Source organism: Syzygium oleosum, unplaced genomic scaffold (assembly GCF_021117445.2).
Source record: "Syzygium oleosum isolate NSW1041296 unplaced genomic scaffold, Sole_v2.1 Sole_v2.12, whole genome shotgun sequence".
Lineage (NCBI taxonomy): Eukaryota > Viridiplantae > Streptophyta > Magnoliopsida > Myrtales > Myrtaceae > Syzygium > Syzygium oleosum.
The window spans coordinates 5,893,490-5,916,149 of record NW_026607496.1 but is presented as its reverse complement, the minus strand read 5'-3'; the positions used below and the strand labels follow the sequence as shown (position 1 = coordinate 5,916,149).

General features: G+C 39.3%; 1 protein-coding gene and 1 pseudogene across 1 annotated transcript; both read left to right on the top strand.

Moving 5' to 3' along the window:
* The first annotated feature begins 3,656 nt into the window (after positions 1 to 3,656).
* Positions 3,657 to 7,305, top strand: LOC115672369 (laccase-7-like). The gene is made up of 6 exons (XM_030594170.2): positions 3,657 to 3,755; positions 3,920 to 4,071; positions 4,458 to 4,699; positions 4,977 to 5,105; positions 5,255 to 6,217; positions 6,990 to 7,305. Exons 1-6 carry the CDS (start codon positions 3,657 to 3,659, stop codon positions 7,118 to 7,120), a joined length of 1,716 nt encoding a protein of 571 aa, XP_030450030.1. The 3' UTR covers positions 7,121 to 7,305.
* An 8,594-nt stretch (positions 7,306 to 15,899) lies between these two features.
* On the top strand, positions 15,900 to 19,523 carry LOC115672370 (laccase-7-like; annotated as a pseudogene).
* Positions 19,524 to 22,660: the final 3,137 nt, after the last annotated feature.

Sequence of the window (22,660 nt, the reverse complement as noted above, 5' to 3'; positions counted from 1 at the left end):
GCGAGACACCTGAAGATGTTGCCCAAGAAAACCGATGGCCAATGTATCTTAGGTCATCCAGGCCAGCTTGATCTAGACAATGGCCATGTTCATCAAACGCCAGTATCCATGTATTAGAACTACCCAACCTATCCGAATTGAATCGGATGGCATTGAAATCGCCTGCAACCGACCAAGGTTCAGCCTCAAAAAGATCGCTGGACCTAATAAGGTCAGCCCAAAGAGAACGCCTAGCAATAAAGGTATGCTCCCCATACACAACCGAGAAGAAACAAGTCTTATTGAGAGCCAAAATACGGACATGGCCGTGGATAACTTGAGCGGATACGGAGATAACTTCCAGGTCTACCTCGTGGGGTTTCCACCCAATCCAAATTCCTCCACAAGGAGAATAATTGTAATTGGCAGTCCAAACCCAGTAGTCATTTGAATCAAAATTCCAATTAAGATAGTTTCCTAATTTACATGCTCGATTGAATATTTAACTGCCTAATTTGAGATTATTTGATTCTAACTCGATTTGATTTGATTTGATTTTTTGGGCGTTACTGAATGGACAGTTTTCTTGTTCAAGTCGTTTGATATATATGTTTGATAATTGGGGATTTGATCTTTGGGACTAAAGATTGGACCCTCAATTAAGTTTGTTTCCTTATTTACGCGTGATAATGTAAATTAAATATAATCAATAATGTAGGATGTTAGATTTTATATGTTATTAGATTAGGCACATGCATCGTATAGAAAATGTCAAATAAGATTGCATTTCATTTAGTTTAGATTGCATTTATGCATGTCTCCTAATTTAGAAATTCATTTCTTAGATGCATTAGGAATTATGTAGTATTTTAGGAAAAGCATAATTGGTTGAAGTCATTTTAAGCAGTTTCCTATTTAAATCATAAAAAGAAAATACCAAAAATAATTAGTATTGAATTGTTAGGTCATCTTTTAATAAAAGTCATTAAGTCATACTAGGCGTCCTAAGGTTTGGTCTTTTATTTTTATAAAATGAAAAAAACAAAAATAACCTCATATAGTTTACATGATAGGATTACTCTGTCATTAATTCTATTTCATGTCATTGCATATAGATCGCATTCAATTTATTGGCATACTTATCACTTAGATTTCATGTTAGTTCATCAATGCATGTTAGATTAGAATTCATATAGCCCTAGCATTTAATTTAATTCATGTTTATCTTAAACAAGATAAGAGCAAAAAAATTAATAAACATTGCATTTACAAATTGGCATCCGTGCATTGCTTGGTCTTTGGTTAATATTATGTAGAAAATTGGTGCATTGGATGATAATAAAGCTTCGCTTTTGCTTTGCGTAACACATCGAAGTTCTTTACCCTTTTCCTAACAATGTATTTCTTGCTTTAATTATTGATTGTTACATTTTTGTTTGCGCCTTCGCATGATCACGCATCGCATGTTAGTGCTTTTGAATTAAAACTAACCAAGACTGCTTGCAAAACATTTCTAAAATCAAGAGAAAAGGTATTTAAAGGATTTTAGATTTATCAAGTGTAATTAAGTCCCCATATCTACGAAACCTTCTAATTCGTAGAAGTAATATGTTCTCTTACATTTTACTTGGGTGTCTAATCGACCTATAATAGTTTAGTGGTGGCTCCAAAATAAATTGAATTGCATGTTAATATGACTTAGTTAAAACTCTGAAGTTGCGATTGGTATGGGCTTGGGAAAGTCTGAGCTAAGTGACGTCACATCTCTTTTATGAGTAACTGTTCGTGCCTACTTATTAATTCATTAGCTTTCGTTTAGTGTTTCATCTTTGGGAAGGTTGCAACAAGAAGGTATCCAAGAGGAGTGAAGACCATTAGAGAGAGAATAAATTGAAATTCTGTGACAGTGTGCATATGGAAAAGGAGCTTGGGAAAATGAATTTTTCTATATTGGTGGAGAAATTGTTTTTCTCAATTTCAAGTATTGCTGTTTCCTTTACTGTAAAAGTTTTTCATTGATTATCTACTTTCAACGAGCCAAACATACACACCGTTAAGATGCTTTGTATATGTCGAAATGAAAATTAAAAAACTTCAACCACTTGCTCTTAAGATATACATGTTGTCTACTTTCTATTATTACTTAAGTTTTTGGCTTTGACCTTCGAACTTAGTATTCGAGTCAGGTTTTGCTTAGTTTATTTTGTGTATGCAGCCCTATGAGAGGGGTGTTAAAGTATTCTTTTTTGGATAGGAGTTTCCAACAAATAAGCCGCTACCGAATTTTCACACGCTCTATTAAGTTTGTCCCAACATTTTTAGATGGATGTATATCTTGTTTAACGCAACATGCGTATTGGGATTTCCGGGGGAATTCCGAGGAAGCTATTGAAATATTGTCAAGTAAAAAGTGTTAACGAATGATTTGTATCGAAGTTCTAATATGAATAGGAAAACAAACCAAATTTGACTCACTCCCCACGGTTTTCACCCCGCCAAGAAGATGTTCTTTAGTAAGCTTTATAAGTGATTTAATATCGTAATGAATGACATCAATGATGCAAAGAGCTTAAAAGCTATTCAAACTATGTTTCGAGTTTGAATATTGACTTGATCTATAGCAAGGATTCTATGTGAAATACGAGTATTTTAGGTCTGATTTCTTTGATATTATATTAAAATAAGAAACTGGTCTATGAATTTATTCTATGTAAGCGGGATTTTGAAAATCTCCCTCCATGGACGTAGGTTATATCGATCTATAAACGACGTGAATCGTTGTGCGATTTTAGTTTCGCGGCTTGACTCCAAAAATGTACTCTTATCATTTCTTCTCTTCCCCACCTCTTTTTTTTGGACCCATTGCTTGCATCATCGCTTTAGCTTGTTCCTAGTTTAGCATGCATTGGAAATGTTCCACTAAGCAAGTTATTATGTGTAAAATAAGTTGGGTTAATACCACGAAAAATTCTAAACCGGTACACCCGTGATATATTTATCTTAAATTAATTTTTTGATCACAAAAAACCTCAAACTGATACACCTCTGATAAATTTTCCCTCCGTTGGTTTCCGTTAAATTTTACCGTCAAATTACTGAGTTGAATGACACGTGGCAGTTGACGGGTGTACCAATTTGGGGTTTACCCTCCATTTGTCATAGGTGAATTAGTTTGTAGTTTTTCGTGGTATTAATCGAATTTAATGGAAACTAATGGAAGATAAATTTGTCACAAATGTACCAGTTCAGGGTTTTTGATTGTAAAAAAAATAGTTTGGGGTAAACTTGTCACGGTTGTACCGGTTTGAAATTTTTGGTGATCAAAAAATTAGTTTGAGATAAATTTATTACATGCGTACAAGTTTGAGATTTTTTGGTGGTATTAATCCAAATATGTTCTAACTGCTAGACAGCGAAGCTTGTCCTACTGCCATTGGGAACACATGCGAGAGGTTAAGAATAAGTCCACGATCTGCATTTTCATTATTATCATCCTCACCCCCGATGCTTCGCACTCATAACGAAGTTTCATGGAGATAAAATATGGATGTGCACTTCTCGTTCCCCAGATGAAACCTAACGACGGCTTGTGATTTAAATACGAACACTTCCTCCCTGTTTCGTCCATCGTCGAAGCACTCCAATAGTCAAGACCTTCGGAAAGCTCGCGCTGAACAATGGCGCGACGAGGAGTTGTGTTTCTGCTCTCATCGGCTTTTGCTCTCGTAGTTATGTCTTCAACGGCTTCAGCTGCAGTCGTGGAGCACACATTCAATGTGATATGCTTACTCCCTTTTAGTGCTTCTATTCAACTTGAACTTAACCATGCGGGGTTTTACGGGTCGACCCGTTTTGCGTTCTTGTTCTATCAATGGTTTTCATGTACAACGTGATTTTGTTATACATGCAAGACCTAACTTGATGCCGTGTTTGGTTTCAGGTGGAAAACGTGACGGTGAGAAAATTATGCCAGCAGCATGTGATCACTGCAGTGAACGGAGCTCTTCCTGGTCCGACCATTCGAGTCACGGAGGGAGACACCCTCGTCGTCCATGTCTTCAACATGTCCCCATACAACGTCACTATTCACTGGTAATTTACGTTGAACTATGGAACTAAAACTGACATGTGCATAGGAAGTTTGACTTTGACAAAGTCCAACGTTATGTTTTTCTTTTCTGTTGCTTTCTTTCATGACCATCCAGCTGTTTTTATTTTAATCGTTAACAAGATAAAGAATGATGGAATGAGGAATTGCTTTTTGACAAGAAATTGATGATGGCATGCGATTATGAGATCTCACCTCACCCACGAATTTGTGAACTACACTTGCATAAAACAAATGAAAATTTGAAAAATGGAAGGAAAAAAAATTGTCTTGATGAACTTCCGAAGTGCCTACTTTGGGAAATGTTTTTTTATCTTGTCTATTTTCTAGCCTGAAGTTGCTAAGGATGACACTCAGCTCGATCATGCAGGCATGGAGTATTTCAACTATTGAGTGGCTGGGCAGATGGACCAAGTTACATTACGCAGTGTCCGCTACGTTCTGGACATAATTACACCTATAAATTTACTATCACAAAACAGGAAGGCACGCTGTGGTGGCATGCTCATTTCTCGTTGCTCCGTGCCACCATCTATGGCGCCCTCGTCATCCTCCCCAAGTCGGGTCATTACCCATTTCCCACACCCCACGAACAGTTTCCTATCATTCTAGGTATCATTCTTCACCTGATTTAAAACGTATATATCTTCCTATATCATTGAATAGATCATCCACAGAACCAGTAATACCATTTCTTCATTCATGAGTGTTGGGCTCGTAAATCAGTTTTTAATTGACCAGACTAGACTAATCATAGAACGCAAATTTCATGACCCTATGATTTGTCAACATGATGATCAAATTAAGTTGGCTAGGCTCAATTATGCCGTAATTACTCTCTCTGAATAGAAACTCGACAAACTATTAAATAAATTACGTCATATTGCAGGAGAGTGGTGGAACGCGAATGTGATCAATATTCAGAACCAGGCACAGGAGCTTGGCACAGGGCCTAACAATTCAAATGCATACACCATTAATGGAAGGCCTGGAGATCTCTATCCTTGCTCAAAAAAGCGTAAGCAACCACCAACATACGGCATCTTTCTCCTTCATATTACCTTGATGATTTTTTTTTTTTTATGAATTATTCAACTGGAACAAATTTGAGAGAAGTTTTGAGTGGGGGTTATTGATGATACTTGGGCACTTTTATTTTCGGCGCAGATACCTACAAGCTAAAGGTTGTGCATGGAAAGACCTACATGCTTCGCATGATCAACGCGGCACTCAATAACCAACTTTTCTTCAAGATAGCCAATCACAGGTTCACTGTCGTTGCAGTCGATGCCTCATACACCGACCCCTACGTCACCGACGTCGTCGTCCTCGCCCCTGGCCAAACGGTCGACATGCTCCTCATCACGGACCAGACCCCGGGGGCCTACTACATGGCAGCCCGCCCGTACGTTAGCGCCCAAAACGCTCCGCCACCCGATAACACCACCACAACTGGGATCCTCATTTACGACGAGCTGCCCTACACGAGCCCAATCATGCCTCTCTTGCCGGCCCTCAACGACACCCCGACAGCCCACAAGTTCTCCTCCTCCCTGACCAGCCTCGTGGGGAGCCCGAATTGGAGGCCGGTGCCGACTAAGCTGGACGAGCAAATGCTCTGGACCATCGGATTGAGCCTCTCCCCCTGCGGGCCGACAGCCACATGTAAGGCAATCCCCAATATCCCCACCCTCCGGCTTTCCGCAAACATAAATAACGCGTCCTTCCAATTCCCCACGAGCCTGTCCATCTTGCAAGCACACTTCTTCAACGTGAAAGGAATCTACACCACCGATCTCCCCGACCAGCCACCGCTGAAATTCGATTACACGAACCCCGCCAACAGCAACAACACAGCGTTGGAATTCGCGCTCAAGAGCACAAGGGTGAAGCAAGTGAAGTACAACGCGACGGTCGAGATCGTGTTCCAGGACACAACCATCATCGGCGCAGAGAATCACCCTATGCACTTGCACGGCTACAACTTCCACGTGGTGGGACAAGGGTTCGGGAACTTCGACCCAGTCGAGGATCGGAAGAAGTTCAATCTCTTCAACCCAGTGATACGCAACACGATCGGTGTGCCCGTGGGAGGTTGGGCTGCCATCAGGTTCCAAGCAAATAATCCAGGTAATGTTATTCTCTATCTTTCATATTTTGAGTTATGACAGTAAATACTATATAAAATCATTCTATTGTATTCTAACTAACATACGGGGAGAAAAAATCAATCATTCATCGTATTCTAAAGTGAGATTTATTGTTTCTTGAAGTATGATTGCCTAGAGTTTAGAATAAAGACTAGACATAATTTCCTTTTACAAAGACAAGTCAGAGTTGGTGCATTTTTTTTTAGAAGTTCAATATAGTTCGTTATCGAGCAATTATTTAGGGTTTAATCTAAGCATGATTATTTCCTAGCCAAAAAAGAAGATAATATAAGTATGATCAACGATCACTTGCAAGTGTAGCGACCACAGAGAACCATTTCTTGTGATTAATTAAGCAAGAAAAGAGGGATTAAGTCCACGAAACATCGGGCAATCAAATGATTATCTTTAAGTTAACTCGTCAACCATATGCATTCTTGAATCACATGCAACATATGATCCCATTGTTTGTGTCCTTGACCAATCCCTTGGTGTGGTTCACACGTTGATGTCATGTGGCTTGAACTTGATTTGTTTTTTGTAAGAGTGAATGTTTCTCAGGGGAGGGAGTTAGGTGAAGGAATGAGTTTGGTAATTAGATGGAACGAGTTGAAGGATAATGACAGTGCAACAAATCCTTTAGACCAGTACGATGATGAATTTAAAATGTAACATATTGGAAATTGATGATTAGTTTATAACCCCAAACAAAAAGACTAATGTATCTCATTTCTCTTTTGTATATTTTGCAGGCGCATGGATATTGCACTGCCACCTGGACGCCCACTTGTCTTTCGGACTAGCGACGGCCATCGTCGTCGAGAACGGGCCGACACCGTCGTCGACATTGCCTCCACCTCCTCCTGATCTGCCTCAGTGTTAGGACCGAGAGCACACGAAACACGCTTTGTCTATTTGTGCTTTCTGGATGCAACCCCATTATGATACACAGCCATCCGTAGCTTCATTCCTTCGACAATGCCGGTACAATGAATAGACTTCATGTTTTATTGTCCTTCGGTTCAAATACATTCCCCGCCTTTGGCTGGCGATTTCGTGTCTTTAACATATCTGAATGTCTACCTGTTTTCATCTATTTATGTAAAAGCATAATATAAGAGGAAATAAAGAGAAGACTCTCTTGTGTCCACCTTGGTTGTGACTTCGCAAATATATATAATAATATCTCGCAATACAATAACCTAAGGGTTAATACCACAAAAAACCCCAAACTGGTACACTTGTGATAAATTTATCCAAAACTAATATTTTGACCACTAAAAATCCCAAATTAATACATTTGTGATAAATTTACCCTCAGTTAGTTTCCGTTAAATTGGATTAATATAACAAAAAAATCACAAACCGGTACACCTGTGACAAACGGAGGGTAAAATATAAAACCGATACATTAGTCAATTACCGCGTGTCATTTAACATAGTAATTTGATAATAAAATTTAACAAAAACAAACTGAGGGTAAATTTATCACATGTGCATCAGTTTGGGGTTTTTGGTGAATAAATAATTAGCTTGGGGTAAAATTGTAACAAGTGTACAAGTTTAGGGTTTTTCATAGTATTAACCGTAATGTTAATATTGATTTTGGCTTGGGAGAGTCTGCACAAGGTCTTTGACTTAGTAATCTATCATCTTTTCCTCGGTAGTTCACCTCTAAGAGGATCACGACGTATGGTTTTGAGTCCAGCTAACCTAATGACACCATTGTAATGAAGTGGTAGCGATGCTTTAGTGATCACAAATCTTATATTATGGTAGATGGCCAACTGCGATTATAAAAAAGCTGTGAGATTATAAGATCTATCTTATTTTAATTTGATTTCTTACATTTCCTCTTTTCTCTAATCAATTTCTTAAAAAGAATAAGATAGTGGGATTCGCTTGCTGAATCCCATCTCACCCAAGTGGGTTTTAATGCTGCAAGCTAAAATGAGTGGTGGGTAAGGCTCGGTCACTCTTGTGAGATTGACGGAGCCGGTCATCTACTCTTTTCCCTTCTATAAAATCACGGAAGCAGGTTTCAAAGAAATCAATGATAATTTAACTTCAAGTCAAATCTAAGCTCCTTACGTCCACACTAAAGATAATCTTAATAAGATGGATTTGTGAAATTTTACCTCGTAATTTAGTTTGGTCCGTCACCACATAGAGCCAAGTGGCCAACCAGTATGCGTTGATGCATCATGCATGAGCATGGGGAAGATAAAAAAGAGTGCAATTGTGCAAACAGTGGCTTTTGCCCTCAAGCAGTCCTTGTCCAAAACCGGTCAAACGTTTGGCCCATTCCTACTTGGGAATTAAGTTTTGTCTAATGTAGTTATTATCATTATCTTTTGCTAAGATGGCAATGATGAAACTTGTAGATTTGGTTCTCTAATTGTTGGGAGCACGCATCAAAAGCCTGATACCTTCACTCGGGGAGATCGCCAAGAGAAAGCCCAAGTTTTGGCCCGTCAACATATCCAATTAGATCCACATTCACTCAAAAGTTTAAGCTAATGAGTATGGGCCAATTAGGATATATTAATTGTTCAATACCACATCAATTCTTCGATGTGGGACTTTTCTAACAACTCATGCATGTATCTCAACAATCTCCCCCTCACATATGAGCTCAGTGTTAGGTTTGCTCCCCTTTAATTTAGATATCTTTTTGCATCAATTTATCTCAAGTTTAATCTCCAAGTCATTACAATAGGGAAAAGTGCCAAAAAAGTCCTAAACCTTTTGCATTAGTGCCAATTTAGTCCTAAACCTTTTTTTGGTGCCAATTCAGTCCTAAACCTTTTGCATTGGTGCCAATTTAGTCCTAAACCTTTTTTTGGTGCCAATTAAGTCCTAAACCTTTTAAATTGGTGCCAATTCAGTCCTAAACCTTTTGTTTTTGTGCCAATTTAGTCATTCCGGTCAATTTTGACCGGAATTTGCTGACGTGGACGCTTGCCGGCCGGTCACCGGCGCCGACGTGGCGCTGACGTGGCTAAATTTAATAATATTTTATTATTTTTTTGAATTTTATTTTTTTTCCTTTTTTTTTCTTTTTTTTGCAGTTTTTTTTTGCCCCCCCTCCTTCCTCTGGCCGACGAGCTCGACCTCGCCGGCCACTGGCGAGGGCGGCGGCCTCGCCATCCGGCGAGGGCTCGAGCCTCGCCTTGGTCGGGCGAGGCTCGACCTCGCCAGATCCGGCGAGGTCGGGCCTCGCCTGACCATGGCAAGGCTCGCCCTGGCCGCGGCCTCCGGTGAGGGCTCGAGCCTCGCCTTGGCCGGGCGAGGCTCGCCCTCGCCGCGGCCTTCGGCGAGGGCACGAGCCTCGCCCGACCATGGCGAGGCTCGAGCCCTCGCCGGGCGAGGCCGCCGCCCTCGCTGGGCCGGCGAGGCCGCCGCCCTCGCGGTGGCCGGCGAGGCCGCCGCCACGCGGTGGCCGGCGAGGTCAAGCTCGCCGGCCACTGGCCTCTGGCCGGTCGCCGGTCCGGCGACCGGCCAGAGGAAGGAGGAGGGGCAAAAAAAAACTGAAAAAAAAGAAAAAAAATAAAAATTCAAAAAAATAATAAAATATTATTAAATTTATCCACGTCAGCGCCACGTCGGCGCCAGTGACTGGCCGCCAGCCGGCAAGTGTCCACGTCAGCAAATTCCGATCAAAATTGACAGGAATGACTAAATTGGCACAAAAACAAAAGGTTTAGGACTGAATTGGCACCAATTTAAAAGGTTTAGGACTTAATTGGCATCAAAAAAAGGTTTAGGACTAAATTGGCACAAATGCAAAAGGTTTAGGACTGAATTGGCACCAAAAAAAGGTTTAGGACTAAATTGGTACTAATGCAAAAGGTTTAGGACTTTTTTGGCACTTTTCCCCATTACAATATACCCGCAATTATGCACAACAACCATCATAAACTGCTAACTTGAAATTGCATCACCCATGGTCTCTATGTCGCGTTACCAAATCAATTATCCATGGTCTTTTCTCGCCAGACTCACGTTACTAGACCAACTGTCCATGGTCTCTTCTCACTAAACTAACTGTGATAGCAATTTACACTCGAAACAAGCGACGATTTTGAGATTTCTTTCTTGAGATATTTACCAAACACCGGAATAGATTGGGGTGGAGCACCAATCAACCATAAGCTCTGATACCATTTGTTGGGAGCACACAGCAGAAGTCTGATATCTTCACGCGGGGAGATTGCCAAAAGAGAGCTCAAGTCCTAATCTGTCAACATATCAAATTGGATAAAAAAAAAACATATCTAGCTGGACCCACCTTCACTCAAAAACTTAAACAAATGTGGAACTTCTCTAACACAACACATATACATCTCAACACTAACTACTCTTAAGATAGGAGTTTGGGTATCATAACTCTTTCTTAACCAAATAATTAAAATTTCAACTTAACTAACCCAAATGAACCAATAAACTTCATATTCAGATAGATGGTGATAGTTCTGATCCTGTATCGAGTCTATTGCTCCTAAACGACATTATTTATTTCCGCATGCTCATATGGAATGTCGGTTACAAAAAACGCCGAAGGATTATGTTTAAGAGGTGTAGCTATCCGCCTTCTCACTCAAGGCTTTAAGTTCAAAGAATCACAATAAAGCACTTTCTCGAGGACACGACTTAACCTCCAAACCTACTAGTCGTGATAATTGCTGAGTGGAAACGTGACTGAAGGATTTACTGGGGATTCATCATTTGCCCGAAAAAACCATGGACACCCCATTGTCAGGGGAAGAAACCCTAGAAAGTCATGGTTATAAAATCAAGGGATAAGTGTACTGGAAATCCTATAAAACTTGTCACAAAAGTGCAATCAAGTCTTAAAACTTCTCAGAGAAGTGCAATCGAGTCCTAAAACTTTCAAAATGTGCAATCCAGTCCTAAAACTTGTTACGAAAGTGTAATCAAATGACAAAACTTAAAAGATGTAATCAACGGAAGGACTTGATTGAATCAATTTGGCAAGTTGTTGGACTTGATTGCACTTTTTGAAAGTTTTAGGACTCAATTGCACTTTAGTGACAAGTTTTAGGGCTTTCAATGCATTTATCCCTAAAATCAAGAGACATGCATATTTCTCTTAGCTAATATAACATAAGGAGGACTCAAAAGTCAAATCATTCTAATCTTGGCCAGAGAATGACATCAATTAGCTGAATACTACAAAATTCTGGAGGAAAAAGATAGGAGAGCATGCAATGTGAATGTATGGGGAGTTTACAATTTCATATCAATGCCTAGTGACTCGGTTAGGGCTAGATGTATGTTGGAGACTTGGAGAGTGACAGCAAAGAGAGGATTAGGAGCCGGCCTCTTATGCTCTCATCACCAATGAAGTCGTGAAGGCCCCAAAAAAAGGACCGGCAAGAAGTCAAACAGTCTTTGTAGCAAACAAAGATGAATTCTAGTCAACTGCTTTTTTCTTTTTTATACCTAATTTCGTGAAAAAATATTGGGAAAGCAATAAGAGAGTTCCTCTTGAAAGTTTCAACCCATGAAGGACTCATCGCCATTTTGTTGGTCCCCGTCCCCGAATAAAGCTCGTATATGTATCAAAATTTTGAGGATTCAATATGTTAAATTTTGCGAGACTTTACCAATTGCACAAAAAAGTTCAAGGTGTAAGACGAACACGTGATTTAATATTTAAACATTCTAACATTCACCTTCACGCGTAGGCTGGACTTTGGACTAAACCTAAAGCAATATTAGAACCCATTGCTTTTACACTATGTGAGATCTCGTGGAATTACTGCCAACTGTTCTAAAAACTTAAATGGTTAGATGAAGCCATAGTTTAATATCTAAATATTATAATACAATATTTTCTATAGATATACAATGTCGGATTCTACTATTTTCCTTAATAAATTTCTTTAAGAAATACGATTTTCGATAGAGATAAGGCGGAACTTGTGGAATGTTTATTCTATTGACTCCCTTGGGGGCTTCTAACTACATGGTGAACTCACGATGAGATTAGATCTCTCACCAACCATGATATAAAAAGAAAAATGTCCATTTTTCCCATCTGTTGAACAAGTTACCCACTCTTATAGAAAAATATATCTTATATTTGTTATAAGTATCTGTTAAACAAGCTTATGACTGGCAAAAAATCCCATTCCTGGTAATCGAACACGAGAGTTGCAATACTTTTGAATCAAACGCCTCCAAATCACACAACAATTGAGCAAAGTAGATGAAAAAATCAAAAAGGAAAAAACTAACCGAAAAATTAAGAAACACCAAACTGAAAAAAAATTAAAAAATTTAATTAAAAGAAAAAGAATCATATATCAAGAACCACATTCATTTACCAAGAACAGCTTGCATTTAGCGGGAATGAGTTATATTTACGATAGCAATGAACTTGATTATTCTGTGGTAAAATTTGTGTGAGTTTTTGGTGAATTGTATTCATTTATGGTAAATATTTTTATTTTAAGAGAATAGAAATTCGAATAAGTTTTTTAATTATTTAATTATGGTCATCATCAATGATGTTAAGTTATTTTTTCGTAACAAATCAGAAAAGAAAAAAATTATATTTAAGTACGGTCATGTAAGCACAAACATCTTGTATTTACAAAGAACAACTTGTATTGACAAAGAATAACTCGTACTTATCAATAACAATTTGTGATTACTGAGAAGAACATGCATTTACCAAGGGAAAGTTACTTTTTTCTTGGGTGAAAAATGAGTTACTTTTACACTAAGCAGTTGTAAACCTTATTTGTTGATACATGCAACTTGTTCTTGATAAATACTAGTTCTTCGTAACAAAAAGAGTTGTTTGTGGTAAAGTAACTTGTTCTTAATTAATATCATTTTTTTCTTCTTCTTTCTTAGAAAATATAATTTAACATGACTAATGATGTCTCTATTTTATTGAATAAAAAATTGGAAGCTATATTTACTTGAAATGAAAAACCACAAACTTATGAATTTTATCTTTAGCGTTTGAAATTTATGGTAAAATATTTGTCATCCAGAAATCAGGTTTATAAGTAATAAGATAAGTTCTTATCACAAATTGGCTAATTTTACTCACGATGAATGTGCTATACCACAAAAATACATGATGTTACTAATAACAAGTATACTTCACTCCAAAATTGGGGAATCACCATTGAGAAGTGGCTATGGACGGGAATGTTTTGCTTTTTAGGATGAGATATTTGATTGGGTAGCATACATAATAATAAAGTATCCTACATCTCCTGTTTACGGGTTTATATACTCTTTATATATATATATATATATATATATATATATATATATATATGTTGTCTTCTTACATTTATAGACTTAAGTATTTGGGTTTGTATTTCTAACATAGTATCAGAGTCAGGTTTTGCCCAGTTCATTTTGCACGTGCGGCCCCATGAGAGGACCGTTAAAGTATACTTTTTTTGGGTTGGAATTTATAACAAATAAGTTATGGCCGGGGGAATTCAGAGGAAGTTATTGAAATATATATAAAGTAAAAAGTGTCAACGAATGGCTAGGAGAATGAACCAAATTGGGCTCACTCCCCACCAAGAAGATGCTCTATAGTTGAAAGAGAGTCATTTTCAATCGGGATAATAACCCAAATGGTGCATGAACTTTGGTTCAATAAGTAATGTGGTCTTTAAACTTTTAATTTGTTCAATGTGGTCTCTGAACTTTAGCCCAATGTATAATGTGGTCCTTGAATTTTTAATTTGTTCAATGTGATCCTTGGACTTTTAATACATGTTCAATGTAATCCTTGAATTAAATAAAAATATTCGATATTATCATTTCGTTAATTTGAGAACAGGGACAGCGTTAAATATTTTTATATAGTATAAGGACTAAATTGAACATATATTAACAGCTTATGAATCACATTGAACAAATTAAAAGTTTAGGGACCACATTGCACGTTGGGTTAAACTTTATGGACCACATTGAACAAATTAAAAGTTCAGAGATCACGTTGCACCTTGAATCAAAGTTCAGGGACCATTTGTATCATTTTGCCTTTTCAATTGAGTTATAAGCTAACTTGTGAATATTCAGCTTCTTTTTTTTAGTGAGCTTATATGTGATTTGATTTCGTAATGAATGACATCAGTAAAGCGTGCAAAGAGCATAAAAGCTATGTTTGACTCATGACTTGATCAATAGCGAGGATTCTACGAAAATCATGAGTATTTTAGGTCTGATTTCTATGAGATTGTATTAAAATGAGAAACTTGCCTATGAATTTATTATATGCAATAGAGATTTGGGAAGTCTCTCTCCATGGACGTAGGTTATATCAACCTATAAACGACATGAATATGTAGTGCGATTTTAGTTTCGCGACTTATGGAGTTCGATAGGTTTGACTTGACAACAGAACTATCATTTATTTCTTGTTCTTTCGCATCTTTTTTTCTTTGTTTAGCTTGACGATTAGTGAAAGATCTTCCCTAACTAACCTTTTTGACTGACAATTTCATGTGTCCATCACTACCTCAGTTTCCATGCATAAATGAGCTTTGAATGCAACTTTGTATAATAGCCTCCCACCAACTATACAACATATATCTAGGTCGCTATCCTTTTTGTGGACCCATTGCTTGCATCTTCGCTTTAGCTTGTTCCTATCTTCCAAGAATATGGATTTCTAGTTTAGCATGCATCGGAAATGTTCCATTAAGTAACTTATTATGTGTAAAACATGTTTATAACATTTAATGGGTAGTAATGCAGCAAAAACCACAAATTCTTATTATTCATGCCATGAATCGTAAATCAAATTAATTTTCCCGTCGATCAAGAATTGGTCGACCCTTTACTCTACTTTCAAGAATGGCAAGATGCTAAAGAGATAGCTATGGCTATGAGACTAATGCAATTAGGCAATCGACCAAATGATCCACTTACATGATAAAAGAGCATTCCTGCCCTTGGATACTTATCCACGAACATTGAAGGAGAAGAATGAGAAGGTAGTTAGTAAAGCTACCAAGAATTCGGGTGCGAGGTGGGTAGTTATATGGGGCAGATGTCTCCTAAAGAGTAACGGAGGTGTGCTAAGGTAAATTGCATATTAAGTTGTGTTTAATGGGAAATTGGCGAAAATGGACACGTTTTACTCTTATAAAAAAATATTGGATGATCAAACTGAGTTTAAGAAAATTGAATAACCAAATTGAATAACCATGACACCATTTTCCTTTGGGTTTCAAAGTATGGCCAATATGAACAAACGAACATAATAAATCGATTGTATAACCGAGGTTCTCTAGTCGTAGTTGAATTAACCAATTCGAAGGAAGAAAACTATAATATAAATTCCATGCTTCTCTTCTCCTTATTCACTTAATTAATCTATTTTATTTGTTTATTTTTCTGTTTACTAAGTTGTCGTATTATCATCGTGCGAGAGGTTAAGAATATGTCCATGGTCTGCATTATTTTTATTCTTGACAAAAACAAAAACAAAACAACATATCACCATCGAAGCTTCACAATCACAAAAAAGTCTTATCGAAATAAATTATGGATTTTCACTTCTCGTTCCCTAGAAGAAACCTGTGACGCTTTGTGATTTAAATACGAACAGATCGTTGAAACGTTCCCCGACCTCTTGAAGCTTGCGCCGGATGATGGCGTGACGACAAGCCGTGTTTCTGCTCGCATGGGCTTCTGCTCTTGCGGCTATGTCTTCAATGGCTTCAGCTGCAATCGTGGAACACACATTCAACGTAACGTGCTTACCTCCTTTTACCGCTTCTTTTCCAAACACATGCAGCTTGTACTTAGACCATACGAGAGTTGTACGCATCGCCCGTTTAATGTTCCTGTTCTATCCAGGTGATTTTGTTTCAGGTGGAGAACGTGACGGTGAGGAAATTGTGCCAGGAGCATGTGATCACTGCAGTGAGCGGAACTCTTCCTGGGCCAACGATTCGAGTCACGGAGGGCGACACCCTCGTCGTCCATGTCCTCAACAAGTCCCCATACAACGTCACCACTCACTGGTAATTCATCGTGACCATAGAGCCGCATGAAAAATTTGACATATGCATGGGAAGTTTGACTTTGACAAAGTAACAACGATAAGTTTTTCTTTTGTTGTTGTTTTCCTACGTTACCCTCCAGCTGTTTTTTTTTTTTTTGGTTAACAAGATAAAGAATGATGGAATGAGCAATTGCTTTTTGACCAGAAATTGATGATGGCATGCGACAATGAGACCTCACCTGACCCATGAATGTTTTTTTTTTTAAATTATTTGTTTTTTTCCCTAAAGTCGCTAAGGATGACACTCGGTTCAATTCATGCAGGCACGGGTATTTCAACTATTGAGTGGTTGGGCAGATTGACCGAATTATATTACGCAGTGTCCAATACGTCCGGGATATAGTTATACACACAAATTTACCATCACTAAACAGGAAGGCACGCTATGGTGGCATGCTCACGTCTTGTTTCTCCGCGCCACCGTTTATGGTGCTCTTGTCATCCTCCCAAAGTCGGGTTACTCTACCCATTTCCTACACCCTACAAACAATTTCCTATTGTTCTAGGTATCACTCTTCACCTTATTTCTAATGTATATATCCCAATCTTAGTAAATATCTTTTTATATATCTGAATGGATCTATCAGAACCTATGAAACCATTTCTATATTCATGAGTGTTGGGGACATACGTGAGTTATTAATCGACCAGACTAGACCAGTTATGGAACGCGAATTCCATGACCATATGATTTGTCAACATGGTAATCAAATTAAGTTTGCTAAACTCAATTATGCTGTAATTAATATTTCTCAATAGAAACTCGATAAGCTATTAAATGATTTACATCGTACTACAGGAGAGTGGTGGAACGCAAATGTGATCGATTTGCAGAACCAGGCACAAGAGCTCGGCACGGCGCCTGATGCATTCACCATTAATGGAAGGCCCGGAGATCTCTATCCTTGCTCCAAAAATCGTAAGCAACCAAAGACAACATACTGCATCTTTCATGTTCATATCACCTTGATGATTTCTTTTCTCACGATATGACAGATGCCTACAAGCTAAATGTGGTGCATGGAAAGACCTACATGCTTCGCATAATCAATGCTGCACTCAATAACCAACTTTTCTTCAAGATAGCCAATCACAATTTCACAGTCGTCGCCGTCGACGCCTCATACACCAACCCCTATGTCACCGACGTCGCTGTCCTTGCCCCAGGCCAAACAGTTGACGTGCTCCTCACCACGGACCAGACCCCGGGGGCCTACTACATGGCGGCCCGCCCGTATGATAGCGCCCAAAATGCTCCGCCGCCCGATAACACCACCACGACCGGGATCCTCATTTACGACCAGCTGCCCTACACAAGCCCAATCATGCCTCTCTTGCCGGCCCTCAACGACACCCCGACAGCCCACAAGTTCTCCTCCTCATTGACCAGCCTCGTGGGGAGCCCGAATTGGAGGCCGGTGCCGACTAAGCTGGACGAGCAAATGCTCTGGACCGTCGGATTGAGTGTCTCCCAGTGCGGCCCCTCCAACGTGTGTACGGGCGTCCCCAATATCCGCACCCTCCGGCTGTCCGCAAACATAAATAACGCGTCCTTCCAATTCCCCACGAGCCTGTCCAACTTGCAAGCGCACTTCTTCAACGTGAAAGGGATCTACACCACCGATCTCCCCGACCAGCCACCGCTGAAATTCGATTACACGAACCCCACCAACGGCAACAACACAGCGTTGGCATTCGCGCCCAAGAGCACGAGGGTGAAGCAAGTGAAGTACAACGCGACGGTCGAGATCGTGTTCCAGGACACTGCCATCATCGGCACAGAGAATCACCCTATGCACTTGCACGGCTACAACTTCCACGTGGTGGGACAAGCGTTCGGGAACTTCGATCCGGTCAAGGATCGGAAGGAGTTCAATCTCTTCAACCCGGTGATACGCAACACGATCGGTGTGCCCGTGGGAGGATGGGCTGCCATCAGGTTCCAAGCCAATAATCCAGGTAATATTGTTCTTTTCTTTGGTAAATATGTAAGTATCATTAATAGATGAAGTACATAAGTTTCATTACAGATAGAACTAATAATGAGAGAAAATGGAAATAGAAAACCTCCACAAAGTAGCCAATACAACATTTGTCTGGGAAGGTCTAAAGTTTTGGTAAAGTGAAGCTTTACCTCTTATTATTTTATGGACCTTAGCCAAAATAATGTGGATATCAATTGACTTGTTTTAAAACACCCGTGGCTGCGCTCTATCCAAATGCAATATATAGTCATTAGGAAAGATATCTTGAGGAGCCTTGCCGCCAAGTCATTGTCCTTAGTAGCCCTGATCTTCCATTGAAGTTCATCAGTCCAACCTTCTAAAGAACACCAGATCCCATGTTGTGTGAGGATATTACACCATATACTTCATGTCCAGTTGCACTAGAAGAACAAATGAGCTTTGTGTTCGATACCGGTCATATAGAAATTACACTAGATATCAACTAAGTGCATCCACTGTGATACGAGGAGACAAAATCAATCACAATGTTAGATTACGATTGAAGTCTCAAGTGGGGTTTATTGTTTCTTAAACTATGATTGACTAGTGTTTGGAGAAAAGACTAGATATGATTATCTTTAAACAAAAACAAGTGATGAGTAGGTGCATCTTCTTTAGAAGTTCAATATAGTTCGTAATTGAGTAATTCTATAGGGTTTAATCCAAGCATGGTTATTCCTAGCCAAAAAAGAAGATAAACTAAGTACGATCCACGATCACTTGCAAGTGTAGCAAACACACACACCCACTTCTTGTGATTAATTAAGCGAAGATAAAAGGGGCTAAGTCCACAAATCATCGGGCAATAATCATTAATGTATCTCATTTTTTTTTTCATATATATTTTACAGGTGCATGGATATTGCACTGCCACCTGGACGCCCACTTGTCGTTGGGACTTGCGACGGTCTTCGTCGTCGAGGATGGGCCGACTCCGTCGTCGACGTTCCCTCCACCTCCTCCTGATCTGCCCCAGTGTTAGGACCGAGAGCACATGAAGCACGCTTTGTCTATTTGTTCTTTCTGGATGCCACCCCATTACGATACACAGCCATCCATGGCTTCATTTCTTCGACGATACCGATACAAATACAATGAAGAGATTTCATGTATTCTTGTCCTTTGGTTCGAATACATCCCCCGCCTTCGGCTGGCGATTTCATGTCTTTAATAAATATGATTTTCTACCCGTTGTCATCTAATTATGTAAAGGAAAAAAGCCCAAAAAATCACAAACTATGCCCATTGTGACACATTTACCTTGAACTTTATTTTTTTGTGACATCGAAAACCTCAAACTATGCCCATTGCGATATATTTCTCATAAACTAACAAACCTCAAATTTGTTCCTATGTGATACAATTATCCTCCGTCAAGGTTCCGTTATATGATTTTTCAGCCAAAACATCGTCGTTTTTATTTCACATAAGCCACGCTGGCGCCATGTGAACACTGGTTGCTTTATGGCGTCCATATAAGCAGATTTGTAACGGTTTTCATTGACAGAACTTTGGCGGAGAATAAATGTGTCACACATATACAAATTTGAGATTTTTGGTGTCGCAGAAAAGAGTTTAAGGTAAATATGTCACAATGGGTATAGTTTAGGATTTTTTTGTGGCTTTTGCCCTTATGTAAAAACATAATAAAAGAGGAAATGAAGAGAAGAGTCTCTTGTGTCCACCTTGGTTATGGCTTGTCACGACCCTCCCAAAGTTTTCCGACGGTGGTCGGGGAAACAAGAAAGAGAGTTTAGGGGTATTGCCTAATGCAAGCCAACAAACCTTGATTAGGCACGGGCTCTCCCAAGCCCATACCTCGCAGGATGTTGGATTTCGTTTTAAGTTTCAATTTTACCTAAATGTTTCTAAGAGTTGCCACTAGCCATTTTGGAGTCAACTAGAAACCAAATGAGCCGTTGGAGATGCATCTCGTTTTCTATGCAACTAGAGATTCTGGCTCAAGAACTTGATTAAGCTAAAATTTCCAATAACGCTATTTCAGTACCACTAACTTGGAAGGTTGTTATGTATATGGTCTTGTAATCTTGATTACTCATTATAATCCTCAAAAGTATCAAAGCCACTAAATGATCATGCATATGTTCTTGAGCGGTTTATTATTATCCTAAACTAGACCTAACCAATTAAGAAAAGGAAATTAACAAACAAGCTATTGAAATGACGAAAATTAAACACCCAAGTATTTAAAAGCTCGAAGTAAAAGTGCATATGATAACCCGATATTTTTCGGGTAAAGAATATACATGGCCATGTTATAATCCCCAAGACATGATTCCCCATGAGCTAAATTCAAACCAAGTTCAATCTCCTACTTAAAGGATTAGTCTACTAAGACTAAACTTATCAAAAGGTAACCCCTAAAAGAAAAACTAAACTAAAGGTTATGCTAACTAAAAACCAAGGCTAAATCTATTACTAAAGCCACACGACTAGATCAAGACCTATTTCTAAGCCATTTTTTGAGTTTTCGAATTTTCATAAAAAATTATATTTAATTTTTAATTAATTTTTTTAATAATACTTATTCTGAAAATGGGGACTCGGGCTGGACCGTCCGGTCTAGCCGAATATGGGCACTCGCCGGCCTGTGGATCAAGCTATGGACAAAAACAAATGGACGATTATACTAGGCGCCTTGCCTTAATCAGAAACAAAACCAACTTATCAACAAACAGGCCCAATCCAAATTTAATTCTACCAAGCCCAGCCCGAACTAACCTAGACCAAATAAGCCCAAATCTTACTAGACCTATTAAGCCCATGTTTTCACTTCCTTCCTTTTGCTATTCCTTCTTCTTTCTTCCCCTCGCCTTCTTCCTTTTGGTTTCACCGAGGACTGCCCCGAAACACAACGTTTCGCCTATGGCCGACGGCCACGACCCCCACACGGACACGAGGAGCCAAAGGAGGAAAGAATTGGCACAACAAAACCTGGTCACAAGCGTCACCCGAAGCTTAGATGAGCATACCCAGGTGTAATATTTATATCTTTCTTTGATCAGGTCAAAGAATTAGTGATGGGACCCACTTTTAAATAATAAAAAAAATAAAAACGAAAAAGAAGCAAAAAGTTGGACTATTCAACTTATATAAACGCTGAGACGCACGCAGAAGTAGAGAGGAAAGAAAAGGATAGAGAGAGGGGAAATGAAAGAAAGAAGACAAGAGCGGTTTCGTATATGTTCGCCACGAACACGTCGCCAAACCGATTTAACTCCGATTCACAATGTCCGGTAAATGCTTGCGTCCTTCGTTCACCTAATCGGAGTAATATCTGGGGTTATGGCACAAATTTGGGGCTTTGTCAATTTTGAGCTACGAGATTCGATGAGGTGTCATTGAGCTACGAATATTTATATAAATTGTAGTTTAGAGTGTTGTGGACAGGCATGGCCACGGTTCGGAACTGGCCGGTTTCGGTTCGGAACCGGCGGTTCCGGCTCATGGCCATGTGTGAACCGGATGGTTCCGGTTTTGAACAGGCCGGTTCCGGTTCGTAATTTAAAAATTTTAAAAATAAATTATGAAATAAAAAAATAATGAATTATAAAATTATGAAATAATGAATTATTCAATATAAATTGTAATCAAAATGTAAATTGTATGGGTGATTGGTTCCCGGTTCGGTCTGGTTCCGCTCGGAACCGGGAACCGAACCGGTAAGACCGGTCCCTTAATTTTAGAACTAGGAACTGGACCGGCAAATCATAGAACTGGGAACCGGACCATTGGCCCGGTCCGGTTCTAGGTGGTCCAATGGAACCCTTTGCTTTTAACTAGCAAAGGATCGTAGCCACAAAAGGCATACAACTTCACATGCTCATGGCTTGGCTTGGGTTTTATACACAACCCCTTTGATGGTCTCTTCATTCCCATTCGATGTGGGACTCTTGGCATTTGCATGAAAATAAGCCAAGAGTCTCACATTGAAAGTGTTCAAGGCAAGCCAAGAGTCCCACATCGAATGGGAACGAAGAGGCATTAGAATCATTGTGTATAAAACCTAAGCCAAGCCTTGTAATTATAGCTCAATACACCCAAGCCAAGCATTGTAATTAGAGATCAATGCACTTACAATGCATGGCAATTAGAGTTCAAATTGTTTTATAAAAAAAATTAAATAATAATTATATTTTAAAATTTTCATTATTATTTTTTTAAAAAATAATTTGGAACCGGAACCGGAACCTGCGGTTCCGGGCCGGTTCCAAAATTGTTGGAACAGGAACTAGGCCCGTAGGCCACGAGCCAGTTCCGGTTCCGAACCGCGGGCCCGGTCAACGGGCTGGACCCGGGTTTGACCGAGCCGGTTCCG